Here is a 20,197-nt window from a genome sequence, read left to right as displayed (position 1 = left end):
AAGAAATGTTTTCTCTGCCAGTTGAATGGATGTTTCTACTTACCCGTCCATGCATGCGCCCACTACTTCACCTTGCCGTTGCGTACATTCGTGATTGAACATACATATGGTCGGTCCGTGCGATCGAGGATCGGAACTGGGCAACGTTTTCGATGCTCTGCAAAATTTTGGTGTAATTCGATAGCCGCCGAACAGTTTTCGGCCATCTGAAACGATAGAAGGGATTTCAGTGAGTTAGGGGGAACATTTTCAGGTTTAGGCAAAGCTTTATAGCTTCACGGAAAGTCTAATAAAATGTACTCCAGCAAGGCCTCACTTGGTGTGACTTCTTTTACTGGACGTAGACAGGTTAAAAGACATTTGAGCGAGAGATTTCTTAGCCGAAGAACCAGCCACAAAAAAAAAAAAACTGGTACCAGTTGTGCATTAAACCAGTTAAGCACTTATCGTTGCAACGCCAGCCACATTTGAATCCGTATAATTAATGTGTTGTAATCAAAATTAATTTATTTCACAGATCGTAATGTGTATTACGAGGATTAATATAAGCTAAACCCCAACATTCAGGTGGGTCAGGCCGCTTGCTTCATTTTTTTAAAATAAAATAAAAGTAAAGGGACCGCAAACCGCGAGTTTTCTTGATTCCATTCGCTCCACTAGTCCCACATAAGACCCAAGACCGTGGTAGCTCCACGAGATCCATCTACGAACTCAACGTCAAGTAGTTATAATCTCTCGTCGACTCAAAACAAAATTTTGAAAATCGGTGAAGAATTCACACCGCAGGTCAGAATTGGAATTTTGGGTGAATCAGTAGATGAACAAATGGATTGAAATAGTTATTTGTTCACTGACGGAAAAAAGTCGCTCCAGCCTGGTCACAAACAACACCCTCGAAATGAAATTTACTACTTTTTTCCCGTGGTCAACACCACATTTTTCACACAAGTGCTGTTTCCACATAAAATTCACGGGAATTTTATGGAAGTGAACTAGTGAGTTTTGAGATCAGCAGGACGAAACGGTGTCTCTAGGTACTCCAGGGAATGACCTGACTACGACAAATCGGTTTTATTATTGTTTTTCGTTTTGTTTCGCAGGACGACTGACGCTTTAATTCTTTCCCTTGTGCTTCGAGATATGCCGTACGGCAGAGTGGAGAGCCGAAAAATAAACGCCGGCGGCGGCGGCTAAGTACGGCTTAGCCGTTAAAAAAGTTCAGGCGGCGACTGGGCCTAGCCGCCGACCAAAAAGGTCGGCTGGCGGCGGCTGGATGACAAATTTTTGTAATTTTCACGAATTTCTGTGATTTTTTACGAATTTTCGCTCTGTTCACAAGTTTTCGCGCTTTTAGCGAATTTTTGCGCTTTTAACGAATTTTTGCGCTTTTCATGAAATTTCAAATCTTTTACGAATCGAATTTTCGCAATTTTTACGAATTTTTACGATTTTCATAAAATTTGGGATTTTCACAAACAAAAGACCATGTCCATCGACAATATTTTCTACAAATTCTTGAAAATTTTCTTAAATTTCTCAATTTTTCTTGGAATGTTGTTTTGAAGAAAAATTAAAAAACTGACGAAAATCAAAGTAGAAAATATCTTAAAGATAGACATAGCAAGGGACATTAAAAGTAGGGGTACATTCTCAAGTGACGGTACTGTCCCAAAAAATGAATTTAATTTTGTTGGTTTGTGTCATGTTTTTTGGATAAAATATGCACCAGCCGCCGAGTTAGCCGACCTAAACCTCTGGCGGCGGCTTTTGGCGGCTAGCTGCAATTAGCCGACCAAAATCTCCGGCGGCGGCGGCGGGTCGTTTTGGGCCTAGCCGCCGTTTTTCGGCGGCTGAAATTTGGCGGCTCTCCAGTCTGCCGTACGGATGGCTCACTCTCGGTTTGCTCGAATTCTCGCTTTCAGACGATTTAGCCGTGCATGGACCGCACGAATGTTTATTAATTGCACGGACGGTAATTGTGAACATTTACTCTTTACTTCCGACTTGTTGTTTCCTAAGACCGTTGCCAAATTGCAACGTTAAAAAGATAGCCTTCAAATGGCCCAATTATTAATTAAAAACAGCACATTGAAGTCTCAGTTGAGGCGAGAAAATGACTATTCTCTCGCCTGCGTTGTGTAAAATAAAATTTCAACTGAGAGTATCGTGAATTATCGTGATCTTTCGTGGTAACAAGAAAAAAAATGTGGAATTACTCCCATCTCGCTGCTCCAGTACGAACTCAACGTCAAGAATTTCATTCTTCGTCGATTAAAACAAAAATCTTGAAAATCAGTTATAAATTACTTGAAACCACGGCAGAGTAAAATAACTTTACTCTTTCGTGCTTAAAACTCGCAGCAACATGCGTTACGGACATTTTTGCATTTAAGAGCCTAATGTAGCCTAAATTTATTACGGTGAAGTTTCGACCAAAATCATCTAGCCTTGGCTAGATGTTGAAACAACATTTTTGGTCGACCAAAAATTCGTCGTTTTTTTTTGCATTTTGCTTGTGTTTTCCTCTATAAGAATAAACAACATTTATGGTCGACCAAAATTTGGTCGTTTACTGAAGGATTCAGTAGAATTCAAATGTTAAGTGAAATCGACCAAAATGTGGATGACCACAATTTGGTCGACCGAAATTTGGTTGACCACCATTTCGTCGACCAAAATTTGGTCGTTTACTGAAGGATTCAAAAGAATTCAAATGTTAAGCGAAATCGGCCAAAATTTGGTGGACCACAATTTCGTCGACCAAAATTTTGTCGTTTACTGAAAGGTTCAGAAGAATTCACCGTTCAAGAAGAATTCAACGTTAAAATTAATTATTTTCCAAATGATGAACATTTGAATTGTTTTGAATCCTTCAGTAAACGACCAAATTTTGGTCGATTTCACTTAAGATTTGAATTTTTTTGAACACTTCGGGAAACGACCAAATTTTGGTCGACGAAATGGTGGTCAACCAAATTTTGGTCGATTTGCCTTAACATTTGAATTCTTCTGAATCCTTCAGTAAACGACCAAATTTTGGTCGACCAAAAATGTTGTTTATTCTTATAGATGAAAACACAAGCAAAAAATCGACTAATTTTTGGTCGACCAAACATGTTATTTCAACATCTAGCCAAGGCTAGATGAGACTACTTTGAAAATTTTTTGGTCGACCAAATTTTGGTCGAAACTTCATCGTAATCCGAAATTTGTGCGAAAAAAATTGTATATTTTCGATGATAACTCCGTGTTCGGAGGGGAGACCATCGTTTTGTGTGAAAATGTGTTGGCTCTAAGTAAAAATAACAAGGGTTTTTGTGGTGGTGCAACCTGCTAAGGGAAAACGCAATAATTCACTAAAATTAGTGCACATTCTGAGCACAAACATTTATTACTGATGTCATTGAAAGCCAACACCTTTTGACACAAAACGATGTTCCCACCCTTTTCCAGAAAGGACGCCGACATGGAGTTGTCATCGAAAATATATAAGAAAATTTTCAAAAAATCGTTACAGATGTTTCAAGTCATTTTCTGCCGTAAGACCCTGACTTTCAGTCAAGGCAATATAAAATTTTTATCGAAATCAGTCCATCCAAGAGGAAATGATATCAAAATCGAGGATAAGTTTGTTGTCAGAATTGACAGGCAGAAAAACTGTTGCAACCACGGCAGAGTAAAACCACGGCAGAGTAAAACCACGGCAGAGTAAAACCAGGCAGGAGCGCCTCATTTGACTAGGGACCTGAATTATCTAGTAAATGTCATATTTTACGAATAAAATTAATTCAATTTATGTCTGCGTCCCGTTTGAGTTCATTTTCAAACAGTATACTAGGTCCCTTATTTGACATTCGAAAAATGAACAACTACTGCCTGGTTTTACTCTGCCGTAGCTATTATTTTCCAACAAACGAAATATTGATGTCGATGAAATGGACTTCTCGTCCTCACCATCTTTTCGCTATTTACGTGGGTTCAAAGTTGTTGTTATTCATTTCAAAATGACACCGACAGCAAGACAACAAAAAAGCGATTAGAAAAGAAAATGAGATAACGAGATCATTTGTGCACTTAAAATGAATTACAAATTGCTAACATTGAACAAACAGAGAAACGAGAAGTGAGTCCAGTCTAGGTTTCTAGTGCGACTATTAAAACGTTTTGGATGTTTACTTATAGCTCTGCCGTGTAACCTCTATACGGTGTAATTACTATTGTGAGCACGTCTTTCAGACCATGTAAAAAAAATGGAAAAATTGAATTCTAAAGCTCGTAATATGTGTAAAATAAACAAAATTTCAGTTTTGTTTCGTATAACCATAAAAATGTGTGTCAGATTGGTAAAAGATTCATTTGTAAAACCGTAAAAATGTAGGTAAAATGGTCGGGGCATTACTATACCAATAATTTTATGCTCTGAAGAATATTAGCGTTAAACAATAATGTGAGCTCGGTTTTGACATGGATTTTCTTCTTCTTCTTTCGTTATATTTGTAGAGTTGTATCGGGCTATATTCTATGTAATTTTCGGATCGAATGCATTTCGCTCGCTGATTATGGAGAGTACGCGTATTAATACGTAGTAATTTGCATGCATTTGTAATGATGCGATGTTTTCACTCATAAAACACGTTGCTGTGCTTTAAATTCGTTGCACGTCACAAATCAACAACTTATTGGAGTTGACACAATAATTGGCTAGTCTCTTAGCATTGAAAGCAGATGAAGAGTGTTGCGAGGAATGTTGGCTAACCGCCGTTGAGGAGTAGAGCTCCTAACTGTCATGTGTAATTCCTATTATGTAATTTTATGACGGAAATCACGTCTTACATGCCTGTTTTAAATGTCATATGAGGCCATTTTTATCACAGGGGGGAATAGGAGTGCGGGAAAAGTTTTCTCGCATTGTTTACCGTAAACTGTGTTCAATTTGGGTAAAACGTAGTATCTACCGCAGTTCATATGCCGGAATTTTCTCTCTCCCGACTCGGCTTCGTCTCGGGTTTCCAGTCGACTGTGAACATTTTTTGACACTGCCTGTTGAGATGTTGGTCCTAACATTTGCATAGCACAATAGGCTCTCAGGATTGCAACGGTGGCCGAGGTAATATTTTTGTGTATGGTTCGATGGTTTTGGCATAGAAACACTTCAGTCCGCCACAGAATTACATAAAACATTGCATGCAACAACGAATCGTATATTATCCCACACGATGTCTTGTCAACCTCGGCTTCGCCTCATACGATTCTTGTTGCATATCGGAACGGGAACCTCGGTAGCTGAAATGACTATTTTGATCTACAGAGAGAGTAAAGTGAAATTCGACATGTTTTCCAATTTGGGAGTTTTTGTGATTTGTAATTGATTCCACAAGAATTTCGTTTGAGAAATGAAAATAGCGACTTTGGACGTTTGTCCAGGTTTTATGTGCTATCGCTGAAAAAAAGCTTTCTTACTTCTGAAGTTGTTGTAGATCATGGTGTTGTTAGTCCTCCTGATTCTGAGTGACTTGGTCACATTTTATTTACTGTTTTATGAGACTTTGGCCGTGGCTCCTCACAACACGAAAACCAAAAATAATCGAAAGTCAACTGTGGAACATTCAACCGTATGTATGGGTTGTTTCAGTCAGTTAATAACCTTTATATCAAAGCGATAGCGGCAAATATATTTCTAGAAACAAAATTCAAGTTCATGATTAAAATGGAGCTTTAATGACACATCACTGCCACAATAGAGTAGCAATTCAAATAAATGAGCGGACTGCCTTTGTTTTCCTTCAAACGAAATGTAGAAAACAAATCTGCGAAAAATTAAAAATAAAAGTGCAATTGTCTTCGGCTAAAAACATTTTAAATGAATCGAAGAAAGTTGTTTCCCACATTTGCGTGGGATTCTCACAAAAACGCTCATTGTATCACAGAATGTGACCCATATTTTACCGCATTTACGGATGGTGTACGCGATGATCTAACCATTTCATTTCGATTTATTTGTTAAAACAAATCAAGTCAGTCAGTAATTTGTAGAAATTCAGAAATTCATTTAATTCTTGGAAAAAAAAATTTTTTTCAAAAAAATTAATGGTTCAATCTGAGAACATTCCACACACAAAAGAAACGTTTTCAGAAATTTCACTTTCAAACGAAGCATATAGAGCTGCTGGTCGTGACTTTTATTTTCAATTTTTTTTTTTTACATTGGATTCGTTGCACTGTACTCTCTGTCGTTCGTTAAAAATTGATACTTTTAATTGTGTATTCTGGGTCAACTGATTCGACAATAAATAAATTTGCTTTCCGCACAAATGTGAATGAGAGCCACAGACATTTCTTAGAGAAAATTTCACTTTGATTTTTAATTTCGTTCTTATTCTGCCTTCGAAATGAAATTGGTTTAAAAGCCTTGTCTGCGGCGATTGTAACTTCTGGTACTGACTGGTAGGATAAAACATATATTTCACAAACACTTTCTGTTGAAATATTCCGCTTTCAACGGAAGACTGCATAGTATGCCGTGCATACTGTTGGGGATCACCCAGCTTTTACGATGACCAAAGGTTTTCTAAAAAGTTTAGTTTTTCTCACAAGTCAGTAGGTGTAACATTGAGACTGAGACTGATCAAATTCCAAGCAGAAACTTTATCAGCACTGATATAGCGCAAAACGCTACCAAATAAGTTAGCAGAAGCGTCAGAGGTTAGCGCTAAAACAAACATAATTTGAGAAGACTTTGGGGCTGACTTAACTGTCATGCAAAATAATTCACCTCTTATGTAGTGCAGAGGTGTATCTTGGCAAAGCGTTTGCGTTTGGATCAAAAACTTTGTGGAATCTAAGTTTCGGGTGAATATAAGATTTGTTGTGTTGCATCTGTGACGTTTGGCGTAATAATGTTGTTGGACCTGCGTTAGTCAGCATTGAGTTTTAGCATGTGTTGCAATCTAACAAATTCAATTCGTCTTGTGGCCAACGTTATAGAGCCGAAGAAGATATTTATTGAAACAATAAAGGTGCTGCTCTCGGAACAAAAGTTGCTCAAATACACATCGTATTAATCTATCACTTAAGACATTCCTTGAACTAAAATCAAATCTCGAATTTAACTGTAAACACGCTGAGCATGAATTGTCTTTGTCAAGATTAGCTCGGATACGTCTCTAAGTTTCATCTTACTAAGCTTAATGTGGTTAAAAAACGTCTATCACAGATTCTCTATAATAACCTCTCGCTCCGAAAAATCGGCCGGTCATGATAGTCCTGATCTCGATCATTAGTCTCGCGTCTGACTATCGGGTCAATAATGTGGGCTTCTTGTGATTTAGAGTCGAAAGTCAAAGGCAATAATGTTGCTGAATCGAAAGTTACCAGTATTATTAACGGGTGTATAACTTCCATTAATCAAAGTATTTTTAATCTTTTGATTTCAAATCTTGTACTTCAATTATTTCAACATTCATTTTACTATATTAAAGACCATATTACCAAGGGCTTGTCATTATTTTTGTCGTCGTTATCGATAACAGATGAATATTTCTATGATGGTTTACTGGTCCGTTATTATTGTAGTAGTTTCCCCTGATATTTTTGAAGGTCTAGTCCACATTTTCTATCTGTACATCAGCATCTACCATCCATCCTACGTTTTTGTAATTTGTTCCATGGCAATGGATCCTAAGAACATTTTTCGATCCATTTAACATGAGTCATTTATCAAATCAATTCAATTTGCGTGAACAACAACAATAAACTGCACCATTCGACATTCGATTTAACTAATTTATCATTTTTTTGTGGTTGGGATCCAATATGCGCACAGACATTTCGAAATGAGCAATCAGTGTGGATACAGTGGGTACATTCTCATTTTTCTGCACCAAAATTTATTGCGTTTTATGCAAATCTTGATGCTTGATTCAAATTCAAAACTTAATTGAATGCGTTTTATTCAAATTTTTCTGAATTATAATAATAATAAAATGAAATAAAGACGAAGAAAATGGATAAACGGATATTTATGGTGGTGTGGTTCTTCAAATAAGCGGAGAGTGAGTGAGTTACACATTATCAGAACAGAAAGGAATACGTGAACGCAATAAGAGCGCAATAAACGGGTAACTTGAACTGCATGAGGTCAAGAACCCATTGATATATTTTGTTTATCGTCAATTTATCGCGCTTTGATATACATTTGCTTTTGGTAAATAAATAAGATTCGAGCCCAACAGTTCGTTGATCAAATAAAACAGCAACAACAACAAAATCAAAAAAAAAAGTTTTTTTTTTCTTCGTAAAAATGAACATCAAAGGTAAAACCACACAGACGCAAAGGCGCGTTTGATTTTTATTTAAATATGGTGACCGCATCCAAGGTTTTACGAGCTTTTAATTTGTTTCACGTTTTATGATTCACTTAACTTCCTTCAAATTTATTGAGACGGCCGTTCGTGTACAAGAGAGTTGAAGAGTTACTGCGTCTCCACAAATTAAATCATTTCTAATGATGATACAGTCATTAACAGACCGACAGCATTAAGTATCTCTTATGTAAGACGGTTATGAGTACTGCGGTTGTTTTCAGTACAGAGAGAGCACCACAATTCAATCATTTGCTATTTCGTGACTCGCAAAAATTTATAATGAAAGGACTTTGTGGAAGGATAAACTGTTTTGAGGTTATGTAATTCCTGAAATTTCCGTTTATTTGAGAGGCGCTAGTTTTACCTTAACTATAAACTCATTTTATTTTACTAGGGAGTAAATAGGGTCATTCTCTCCCTATGAAAAACCCTTTACCTCGCTCGTAAAGTAAAATAGCACACGGGAACTAATTTGATATCTCGTATCACGATGAGTAAAGGACTGAAGCCCTAGGATAGTTTCACTCATCAGGATACTATAAAATTACTTCACTGGTGTAGTAATCTATTATTACTTAATGCCCCCCGGGAAATGGGTCATTACTTCATTGACATGAGCGTTCAAGCTCATTTCTCGGGGCTATAGTGAGTAAAATAACTTAAGTTTTTCTTTATAAATTTTTATTTTGCCAAGCGTGGCGATTGCAGCTCGAGCCGGAGGCGATGCGTGCAACAAAAAATTACGTAAGTCGCTCTAACCATAGCACGGCTACTGCTCTCCTTAAGATAACGGATGATGTTAGATCGTCTCTAGATAATGGCCTAGCGACGGTTCTGCTTCTGCTGGATTTTTCGAAGGCTTTCGACACGGTTAAACATGATTTGCTGTTGAATAAACTCTCTGCTCGTTTCCATTTCTCATCGTCTGCTCTAAATATGGTGAAGAGCTACCTGATGGGCAGAAAGCAAAAAGTAGTGGTCAATGGCTGCAGTTCAGGTTTCGTAGATGTCGCTATTGGCCTTCCCCAAGGTTCGGTTCTCGGCCTGCTCCTCTTTTCAACTTTCATTGACGACCTACCGCAAGCTGTTAAGTACTCGAAGGTACATCTTTTTGCTGATGATGTGCAGCTTTATATTGGGATTCGGAAAGACTGTATAGAGGAAGACATGGCGAGAGTGGCTGCTGATCTCAATTCTATTTCATTCTGGGCAGGAGCAAATTGTCTGTTTCTTAACGTCAATAAGACACAAGCCATTAAGATCACGAGTGGAAATTGGGGCACTGCCATTCCTGAGTTGGTGCTTAATGGCGTTACCATTAAGTACAGCGATGAGGTTAGGGATTTGGGGTTGATGATTGATTCTATGATGAACTGGCGGTCGCATGCCCGCTCTGTTGCCGCCAAAGTCTTTTGCGGGCTTCGCTGTTTGTGGCCGCATGCTGGCTACCTCCCCAGGACTACTAAGCTGCTGCTGGTGAGGTCTCTCTTGATGCCGCATTTTGACTACTGTTGTCAAGTAATGGGCAGACTTCAAGCTTCGGCGAGAGATATTCTGTCAAAGGCATTTAAAGCATGCGTGCGGTTCGTCTGTGGTTTGAGTCGATATGAATCAACTTCAAATAATATTGACTGCATACTTGGTTGCGATCTGTTCTCTCACTATGATTATTTGACATGTGTGCTCATACATAAAACTATTCTTACGAAACAGCCTCGCTACCTGTCTGATTCGCTAACTCTTACGCGTAATGAAAGGACGTTCAACCTGCTGCTGCCAAGAGTCTGCTCTGACGTTCAGTTGCGATCGTTTTTTGTCAGCGGAGTCTCAACCTATAACTCATTGCCTCCGAGTATAAAGAGGATTTTTTCGATAACTGGCTTCAAAGATGCGTGTAGAGATTACTTTAGTGCTTAAAAGTTCCTCTGACTCATCTTATCGTCTTTCACCAAAATCAACATCAGTGGTCACTGCGTGCCATCACTGAGGAACTCGTTATGTTGGTATTGCTCCTGTGTACAAAATCGATGATAATGCTACACTCGGTTACTGTGTGGCTTTTTTGCTTAATTTTAACTTTTACTTGATTTTATCTTTCTGACGTAGCACAACTGCCTGCCAAATGGATCCGTGATCCTAAATTCTTAGTTTTTCTTTTCTTTTCTTTTATCATTTTTTCTTTTATACCGTTTATAAATTTTTCAATGTTCTAGCGTTGCTTTGCTCGGGTTTATATGTAATTTAAAAGGCCTCAAGGCCTTATGCGTATAACGACAATAAATGAACTAACTAACTAACTAACTAGTTAAAATCTCAGCAAAAATTCGCGAAAAAGCACCAAGAGCAGGAAATCCATCTGAAGTCACTATCCACAGGCAGTGTTTTGCCTGCCCGATTATGAAAGTAAAGATGTTGAACCACGCGACAGTTTTCTAACGATCATGTTAGCAATACTATAGAGTTTCCACTACGAACCTTATGAGTAGTGAAGCAACGTCCGTTTCTTAAATTACTTCCATCAATGAAGCGATATTGCGATATATACATCCCTGCAATTACGACCTTTCGAGCTGCTGAGTTTTTCCTTACAAAATCAAGTCGCGATTTCTTGTAAGCCCTGTAATGACGCACATGCACACGCACTAATTCAATGCAAATCCATAAAAGTAAGTGAGACACTTCCACCACATATTGCACCTATGGACGTGAAAGATATTTTTTTTCATTAACGCGAATTAGCTGATAATCAAATGTGGCACTTCCAAGCATAAAATTTATTATTTTTGGATTAATAACAGCGCGTCGTGTTATTTTGAGATTACAAACATTAAAAGAGGAAAATTATAATAAATTAAAGTCGTGCACCGTTATCGCAACGCCCGAATTCGGAGGTGGGTGTATCATATCGGATTTTTTTTTTTTGAAATGTTTTTCTTATGGAAATAAATTTTTTGATGCAGAAATACTATACGATTCGGTGCAGATAAGCAGAGTCGTTAAAAAGCTTGTTGCACATCGTACGGTCAATGGTCATTTCACCACCGAAAAATTATTGCAAGGTTTTATTACCGCATAGAGTCTAAAATAGTAATCAATGCAACAAGTTGCGAAAAATGGGGAGTGAAACGTGATGCATACAATTTTTAATGCACTGAACTTTCACATTGCTCTGACATTTTGATACACCAAATATTCTAGACTTTGGAAAAAGTTATTTTTTCGTATTGAATCACATCATGATTTCAAAGTCTTATCGCTCGGTAGATATTGGACCGATTGGAAAACTGAGATCGCGCGATACACACTGGCAGTTTGTTTGATCAAAATCCGTCGAGTAGAAATTGAATTGTTTTTCTGTTGACAGCTGTCAAAATAAGCAAGATATCCCAAGGTTCTAAAAGAACAGGTTAAGACACTTACGAAGGACAATTTTTGATCATTTAGACATGTTTTGTTCAACACATTCATCATAGATTGTACGTAAAGAAAACTTGAAGAAATAAATTTATTTTTATCGAGTTGCCATTTCAAAACAATCTGTAATGAGTGTGTTTAACAAAAACTGACTAAATTGTCAAAATTTGTGTTTCAAAGCCTTCGTGATCAACTCAGAAGTGTCTTAACCTGTTCTTTCAGAACCTTGGGATTAATGAAAAATTTCACTTTTCGCAACAGAATTGCATGAAAACATAAGTTTAAATGCCATCGAGTATATTAAATTTCATAAAGATTTCGCACAATCAAAAATGATCTTTTTTAAAATCGACCATCTGAACTGAGCTGAACCTTACAACCCGTTCGATCAATGAATTGTTGTTGATTTTCGGTGTGCTACAGCTACGTACACTGCTTACAAATTTTTGTTTTCTCATTTATTTTTAAGGACGGGCTGTTTCAGTAGTGACGCGCCAAGCTTCCACCGAAACAGCATTTTTCAATTACGCGAATCCGAAGGAATTTCTTTTTTTGCTTAAAATATTTTGTCCATAATATTGTCTCGGATGTGAACTCAGTGAAATCGTGGATTCGTCATCAATTTCATGGGAAAGATTGTATGATGCACATCACTTTCATACAAAGTAGTTCACACCTAATATGAAAGCTAGACGAAATAGTGCTACATGCGTCGAAAACTGTACTTTTCATGTTTTAAGCACTTCTTTCGACGCCCTCAGCATGTAAAATCCATTACATAACTCGAGATAAAAATGAAAAGTCTCGTTTTCTTGTGTTTATTGACCTCGGCTTCGCCTCGGATCAACAAAATTCACACGAAAACTCTACTTTTCATCTTTTTATCCCTAGTAATGTAAAATACTATTGTTTACCGAGGGAAGAAAATAAGGAATTTCCATTAAGAATGATGGCCCCTCGAGTAGGAATTTAATATTTCTCCCAGCCGTTTTTCTCCACGAAACGAAAACATCGATTCGCCATGCTATTTTCGAAAACATAAACAAAGTGACAGTTCGAAATGAGAAAAGTTCTATTTTCTCCCCACGGGAGAGAAAGTGGGGCACTTTTCCCACTAGAAATGTCATTCGGCCAGTCGTCAAGATACCGCAAGGGGAGAAAAAAAGGCGCGAGCATGAAAACTTTGTTATAAAGCAGAAAACCGGCTAGAATTATCACTTCTACCATTGCTTGGGATTATTACACTCCCAAAGCCATTAGTTCTTCGATCCAAATCTCTATTAACTGTAGATAGACTACTATACGGTCTATAAGTATTTGTCGCCTACATCTATTCAATCGATTTTAGCGATTAGGCATTTGATTTGTTAAGTAAATTGCAACCATTTGTGCAAAATGTGATGGCATGAAAAGAAGAAGCTTTTGATATTACGAAATTTCTCTGAAAAAGGCTGGACCATTGAATCAAATTTAAGCTTGTCATTCATCCGACTATCCGTCCGGAACCGAATGTCGCTAACTTTTATGGCAAAACAAAATTCCGCATCGATATGACATTGTTGTAATAAATTATAACCGACTGACTGACTGACTAACTATATTAACACGTTATGGTCTCATGAATATGTATGACAGAACATACATTTCACATTAAATAAATCGTTTAGTGCGACATAGCCGCGTGGGTGACACACATAAATGTTTCCATGTTAAAACGCTTTTCAACTCTCGCTACTTCATTCAATCGTAAAATTGGTGGAAAAAAGCAGCAACAACAGGTTGAAACAAACAAACAAACAACGTGATTCTCGATTGCAAAAAGTGTAATTTGAAATGAAATTTTATGAAAAGAAAAAAAAATCGAGAATTTCGTTTTTGATGCGATTACATTAAGTGGGACAGACACGTGAAGAATTTTCTTGAAAATAATTTTGGTTTTTGGTTTGCACATTTCACATTTCATTGAAAGGAAAGTGCTCGATGCAAAAGGTTATTTTTGTCACGTTTCGCCTTGTCTCCTCGTATGAATATATGAAGAAGTGCTAATGACTCGTATGGGTTTTATGCGATATGGTATGGCGAGGCAATGGCCGATTTTAATGAAATTAGAAAATGAACACCATTTCACCGAAAAATTATTCACGGCGATTCTGCAGAGTGTTTTGAGGAAGTTAAACTGGAGTAAAATGGGAATAAAGATAAATGGAGAGTACCTGAGCAATCTCCGCTTCGCTGATGACATTGTACCGATAGCAGCGAATCTTGGTCGGGCTCAGCTTACGCTGAGAAATCAAAATTGGTGACTATGTCATTGAACGAGTCGACAGCTACGTATATCTAGGACATAAACTGAAGTTAGGTCTGGACAAAAATGGAACAGGAGCTGGAGTGTATGCCCCCGAAACGGGGCTAGGCAATTCCTTCCACCTGGGAGAGATCGCCAGCGTACCTCAGGCGGAGCTTTATGTGGCACTCATGGGAGCTATAGGGACGCAAGGCGAAGAGGTCCTTATATGTCTTGACAATATAGGAATGATCAAGGCACTCGTATCGCCCGTAGTCACCTCCAAGCTGGTGAAGGAATGTAAGGAATACCTGAACCTTCTTGGTCTGAGCAATCGGATCAATTTGGTCTGGGTACCAGGACATTCCGGCGTGGAGGGAAATGAGGAAGCAGATAAGCTGGCCAAAGAAGGCTCGGCGACTCAGGCAAACGGGCCAGAACCGTACCTTCCGATTCCCCAGTCAGAGTGTAAAAGAGCACTGGAAGACTGGGTTAAGCGTAAACACGCAGAACGCTGGGAAGCGTATAACGGAGGCGTTCACACGAAATGCTTCTTTCCTAAGCCTAACAAAAAATGGGCCAAAGATTTGCTCAAAATGGACCGAAATCGCATTAGAAGAGTAGTAGGAGCGATTACGGGACATTGCGGGCTGAATCGACACATGAATAAGTTGAGGCTTTCGGACACTCCGAGATGTTCTTGCGACCTAGAAGAAGAAACGGGTGCACACTTGATATGTGACTGCCCCAAATTTCTTCAACTAAGACGCAGGATGCTCGGAGACTACGAGGTGGTTCCTTCGGAAATTGCTGCAATAGGACCTGACATCTTAGACAGGTTCCAATCGGCAACAGGAAGGCTACCATGATTTATATGATGACCGGGAATGGAAACAAAGGATCAACAGATCTGTGTTTCGAGATCTTAAATGATCGTCCCAAACTGATAAATCTAGGTCTGGACAACCAGACTGCAGAAATAAGACGTAGGATTGGTCTTGTATGGGCACCGTTCGGAACACTCAGACTAATTTTCAGAAGCAAAATGAATAACAGTCTGAAACGCAAAGTTTTCGACACTTGTGTCCTTCCAGTGCTCACTTACGGAGCGGAAACATTGACTTTAACGAAAGCATCCGAAGATAAATTGAGAGTGACACAAAGAGCCATGGAACGGAGTATGCTTGGAATAACACTCAGAGACAGAATGACGAATCAATGGATCCGACAACAAACCAGGGTCGTTGATATCATGGAAAGAATAGCATCTCTGAAATGGAGCTGGGAGGGACATATTGCAAGAAGGACAGACGAACATTGGACCAAAAAGATCATGAACTGGCGACCATATAAAGGACGAGCTATAGGTAGACCACCAGAGAGATGGACAAACGGAATTAAGAATATTGCAGGTACAAACTGGCAGCAGATGGCAATGGATCGTACGAAATGGAAAGAAGTTGGAGAGGCCTACATCCAGCAGTGGATAGAAACAGGCTGAAAAAGAAGAAGAAGAAGAAAATGAATAGGTTGCATGGTTCAGCTAACGGAAATGCAAAATGCTGTGGCTGCACATGTTAAAACCAAAGTTCTTTCAGAGGGATCACATAAATTACTGAGGACCCCGATTTCGTGTGAGTTGAGTGCAGCGCCAACTTTCGTTCATTATTGCAATTACGATTTTAGTAGAGTCATTGGAGTGTTGAAAGATCGAAATGTATATCCCCCCTGCTTACACAAATAGTTATTAAATCAAGGGATAAAAAGATGACTTTTCAGAGTTATCGTGTGAATTTTGTTGATCCGAGGCGAAGCCGAACTGACTTTTCATCTTTTTATCCCGAGTTATCTCTCTATCCCTAGTAATGTAATAAGCCATTTTCGACCCTAGGCAAATCAAAAACATGAAGAAAATAGCAAACATATCTCGTCAGAGAGCACCTAATTTATGAATGGCCTCGTTTGAGTTTGTTAAGGGTTTGGGTTCGGGGTCATTCAAATAGTGCACACGATGCGTGAGTACGAAACAAATTCCCAGCATCGGAATATCAATCAAAGCCATTCGATTTTGCACACACACTGCAAAGAGATCGGATCCATTGCAAACGCCAGCCTAATGTGAGCGCGCATTCAATGAGTTTTTATTTTATATTAAATGGTTGCAGAACACCGACGACAACACACCGCGTTAAAAGAGTTGGGTATGTGTATTGGTTGTGCTAGTTTTAATGAATATTTTCATTCGAATCGGTAACATAATATTAATAAGAATTCAGGACGTAACGGGATTTCGTTTGATGCGCATCACCATAATCATCAATATTTATTTTTTATATTTTCACCTTTTTATTGCTAGTCATGATCGGTGTGATCGGTGTGATCGGTGTCTCGGTATTATTTTTTGTACCCAACCATGGTCCGTATACAGTGCACACACGCAACAGAAGAGTGTATTATGATATCGACACGATTCTTTCATTTCTTTCGTTGTCGCTCATTTCTTCTAAATTTTAACTTGACTTCGTAGACCAATTTTTGTTCGTCCATCGAAAGTTTTTGTGGTGATTGTTTGTGCTTTTTTTCGTGACTATTACGTCGCGTCGTCACCGATGGTTATGAGATTTATGTTATGAATGAAATTGAAGAAGTGTTATGCTTTCGTTCATGTATTTTGGTTCGGTTCAATGAAATCAATCTGTTAGTCAAAGTTGCTTCTGGCATGTTTCACATTCAAAGACGTATGAGGTAAAGTGTGATTTATTAGCATTATTAAATAAATTAATTTGGGTAATTTGGGTACCAATTTTCTTGAAAATTCTCGAAATAAGTTTTCAAGTTTTTTTTTAAAATTAATCCAGGACTTCAAGGCCTGGTGTGGCGTAGCAGTTTTAGTTATATTCAAATTCCAATAGAAGTTACCGTTATTGAGGCACTGCCGCTGAGATTTAACAAAAGTCAAGAACCCTAGGGATGAAAAGTAAATTAACTTTACGTTGAAAAGCATGTAAAATCTCTTTTTCGCGTTTTTATTAACCTCGGCTTCGCCTCGGATCAACAAAATGCACACGAAAGCTCTACTTTTCACCTTTTTATCCCTTCTCATGCAAAACACTTGTTTTCCATTCTTTTCGCAATACCCTCACTGATTTGCTGCTAAATTTTCTTAATTGGAATGAATTGGTAGCGGATGTAAGTTTGACAGTTTATTATCTCGATGTTTGTAAAGCTGGTTAAAGGCGACATTTTATGACAATGCGAAATGCAATACTATCTCAGAGACGGTATTGCGAAAAGAGTAGACATTACAGTATTTTACATGCTTTTGTTTTCCCTAGGGTCGAAAGTGGCTAATTACACACCTAGGGAAACAAGAAATTTTGTTTAGGTTTCGAAAGCATGTAATAGTCATTACATAACAAGGGATAATAGGCTGAAAAGTAGAGTTTTAGTGTGAATTTTGTTGATCCGAGGCGAAGCCGAGGTCAATAACAAACGAAAACGAGGCTTTTCATTTTTATCCCGAGTTATGTATTTTACATTCTTAGTGCGTCGAAAGAAGTGCTTGAAACATGAACAACATGAAACATGAATAACAAGGGACAAAAGGCTGAAACATCTCGTTTTCGTGTGTTTATTGACCTCGGCTTCGCCTCGGATCAACAAAATTCACATGAAAACTCTACTTTTCAGACTTTTAGCCCTTGTTATGTAATGACAACGGATAAAAAGATGAAAAGCAAGTTTTCGTGTGTATTTTGTTGATCCGAGGCGACGCTGAGACAATGCAAGCTGTCTAAATCAGCAATTAGAATAAGGGTTCCAAATACGGTTCACCCAGCTTGTGTGTTTGGGTTGGGGTGTTGGCCCAAAAGCACATTAAATTACCTTTCAAATGACACCTCGCACGACCATGTAAGTTTCGTGTACCTCGTTAAATTTCTGTAAGAACAGTGTAAGTCTTCGGTTGAAAACTTCCACATCACATATTTCAGTGTCGATGAATTTTAAACCCAATAAGTCCCTATTCGGCTCAATAGTACGTGTGATTACCTTTCTAATGACACCCCACACGACCCTGTACGGCTCGTGTAACTGGAGAAATTTTTGTAAGAAAAGTGCAAGTTTTCGGTTTTTGCTCACCCTTCACCTTCCAAGAATTTTTAGACCCGTACGAAGTACTGGGGTCTTATAGGTTTACGCATACGTTTGTAACACGTCGAATTGGACTCCTTGAGTAAGGGTAAACCTATTGTGGTTGTCTAGAGATGCCAAATCAGTGAAAAAAAAGTCCGTCTGTCTGTCTGTCTGTCTGTCCGTTCTCTAACTTGAGTAAAACACATCCGATCTCTAAAATTCTTTTTTCCCCATTTGGTATTATCAAAAGACAGGCTAAGTTCGAAGATGGGTGATTTCGGATCGACCTCTCCGGAGCTGGGGCCCAATAAGTGCCTAAGTGTTTTTCGACGATATCTCCAAACATTTAAGCACTACACTTGTCAGTGATACGTCAAATAAAAGGTATTTACAATACCGATCGACAAAAAAAAAAGTTTATGGAAATCGGATGACCGACTCGTGAGTTAGACCCCTTGGTGTGAAACAGGCACAGGGCGGCAAGCAGTTTTTGCTTGTTGGTCGGCCACATTTCAACATATTTCGTCTGTTTTAGCTTTATTAGATAGGTATTGACAGTACCAATCAGGGAAAAAAACGTTTTTGAAATTATGTTCTCCGGAGCGTGAGCTAGGTCTCTTGGAGTGAGCTCTTATCTGGCTACTCGGCCGTACAGTGAACGTGGGGTATTTTGTCAATATCTCGAGTAAATTTTGACCGAATTTCATGAATTTTTTTTTGTTTGAAAGGTATTAACGAATGTAAAGCGTCGGTACTATTTCCGGTCTCCTAACAAAATGGCTGCCGGCGGCCATATTGGATTTTAATAAAAGTGATATATATTGGTAAAAATGGTACTTAGAGTGTTTCTATTAACATGGAAATAATTTGTTATGTGTGTGGGGTGTTTCAGGGATTCCATATATGGACATCTACATATATCTATATTCACCTATATTGAGCTATATACAGGCATATAGAGCTATATAATAGCATATTCATCTGTGAAATGTTTATTTATAGGAAAATATAGGTAAATATAGCGGTATATAGCTGCTTAAATAGGAATTTATGAAAGTTGACTTCGTACGGGGCTGTCTATATTGCCTCCGGCAATTTAATTGTGTATGATAACAAGGCAAAGAAAGATAATGTAAGTGATTTTAAAGGGCGAATAGCTTTTCAGTAGAGAAGAAGTCCCCCCGGACGACTTTAACTTTCAAATGGTCATAACTCGGAAAGTTAAGAGTATTTTTGAAAACAATGTTCTAGCAGGATGTAGAGCGTTAAGAGTTCAGCTACTGTTATGGAATATTATGTGCACTTACTGGCCAAGGTTACTTCGACTCAGCAACACCGGTTACAGTGTCTGCACTGGCTTCGTGGGCGACGTGGGTACACTTAAAAAGTTCATTCATTAATGTTGAAAAAGTGGTTTCGGATGGATCGCCGACCGGGACAATGCCTAGTGTACTGGTAGTACTCGACCTCCTCTACAACCTCATGCCAAAAGCTAAACTTAATAATTTGTCTCTCAGGAAATAAAAGTCAAAAACGAAAATGTCGAACTTTCGATGTTAGAAAACCTCGACAGACACACCTTTTGGACCATCGGTTTCTTTGGCAGTTTTGTAGAGTTTTTAACGCTCTACATCCTTCTAGAACATTGTTTTCAGAAATACTCTCAACTTTCCGAGTTATGACCATTTGAAAGTTAAAGTCGTCGGGGGGGACTTCTTCCCGGGCACCTTCGGATCCATCAACCATATGCCTGGAATTAGTTTTCAATGATCTACGTTTTCCGCACACAGGCTATCGCGGCCCTTAAAATTCTCAAAATTCGATACGCCCTACTTTCCAGTCTCCCTTGTTACATTGATGATGCAGATGGATTGGACATTTCGCGAACTTATCCGTAAATTCGGAGATGAAGATTGGTTTTATTGTTCCATCGAAAGTAAATGATTGCGAAGTGGGTCAACCGTAAAATAAATAAAATTTTCAAATTCTTCAGCGAAATAAC

General features: G+C 38.4%; 1 protein-coding gene across 2 annotated transcripts in view; it reads right to left on the bottom strand.

Moving 5' to 3' along the window:
• LOC119083649 (serine protease filzig) overlaps positions 1–20,197 on the bottom strand; it is a 39,507-nt gene that overhangs the window by 5,697 nt on the left and 13,613 nt on the right. For both annotated transcript variants that reach the window (XM_037193422.1, XM_037193423.1), the window contains exon 2: positions 44–206. In XM_037193422.1, the coding sequence (XP_037049317.1) occupies positions 44–206 (163 nt within the window). The remainder of the gene's footprint in view (positions 1–43; positions 207–20,197) is intronic.

This window comes from Bradysia coprophila, unplaced genomic scaffold, assembly GCF_014529535.1.
Source record: "Bradysia coprophila strain Holo2 unplaced genomic scaffold, BU_Bcop_v1 contig_70, whole genome shotgun sequence".
NCBI classification, from domain to species: Eukaryota; Metazoa; Arthropoda; class Insecta; order Diptera; family Sciaridae; genus Bradysia; species Bradysia coprophila.
This window is presented reverse-complemented; position numbering and strand designations above follow the sequence as displayed.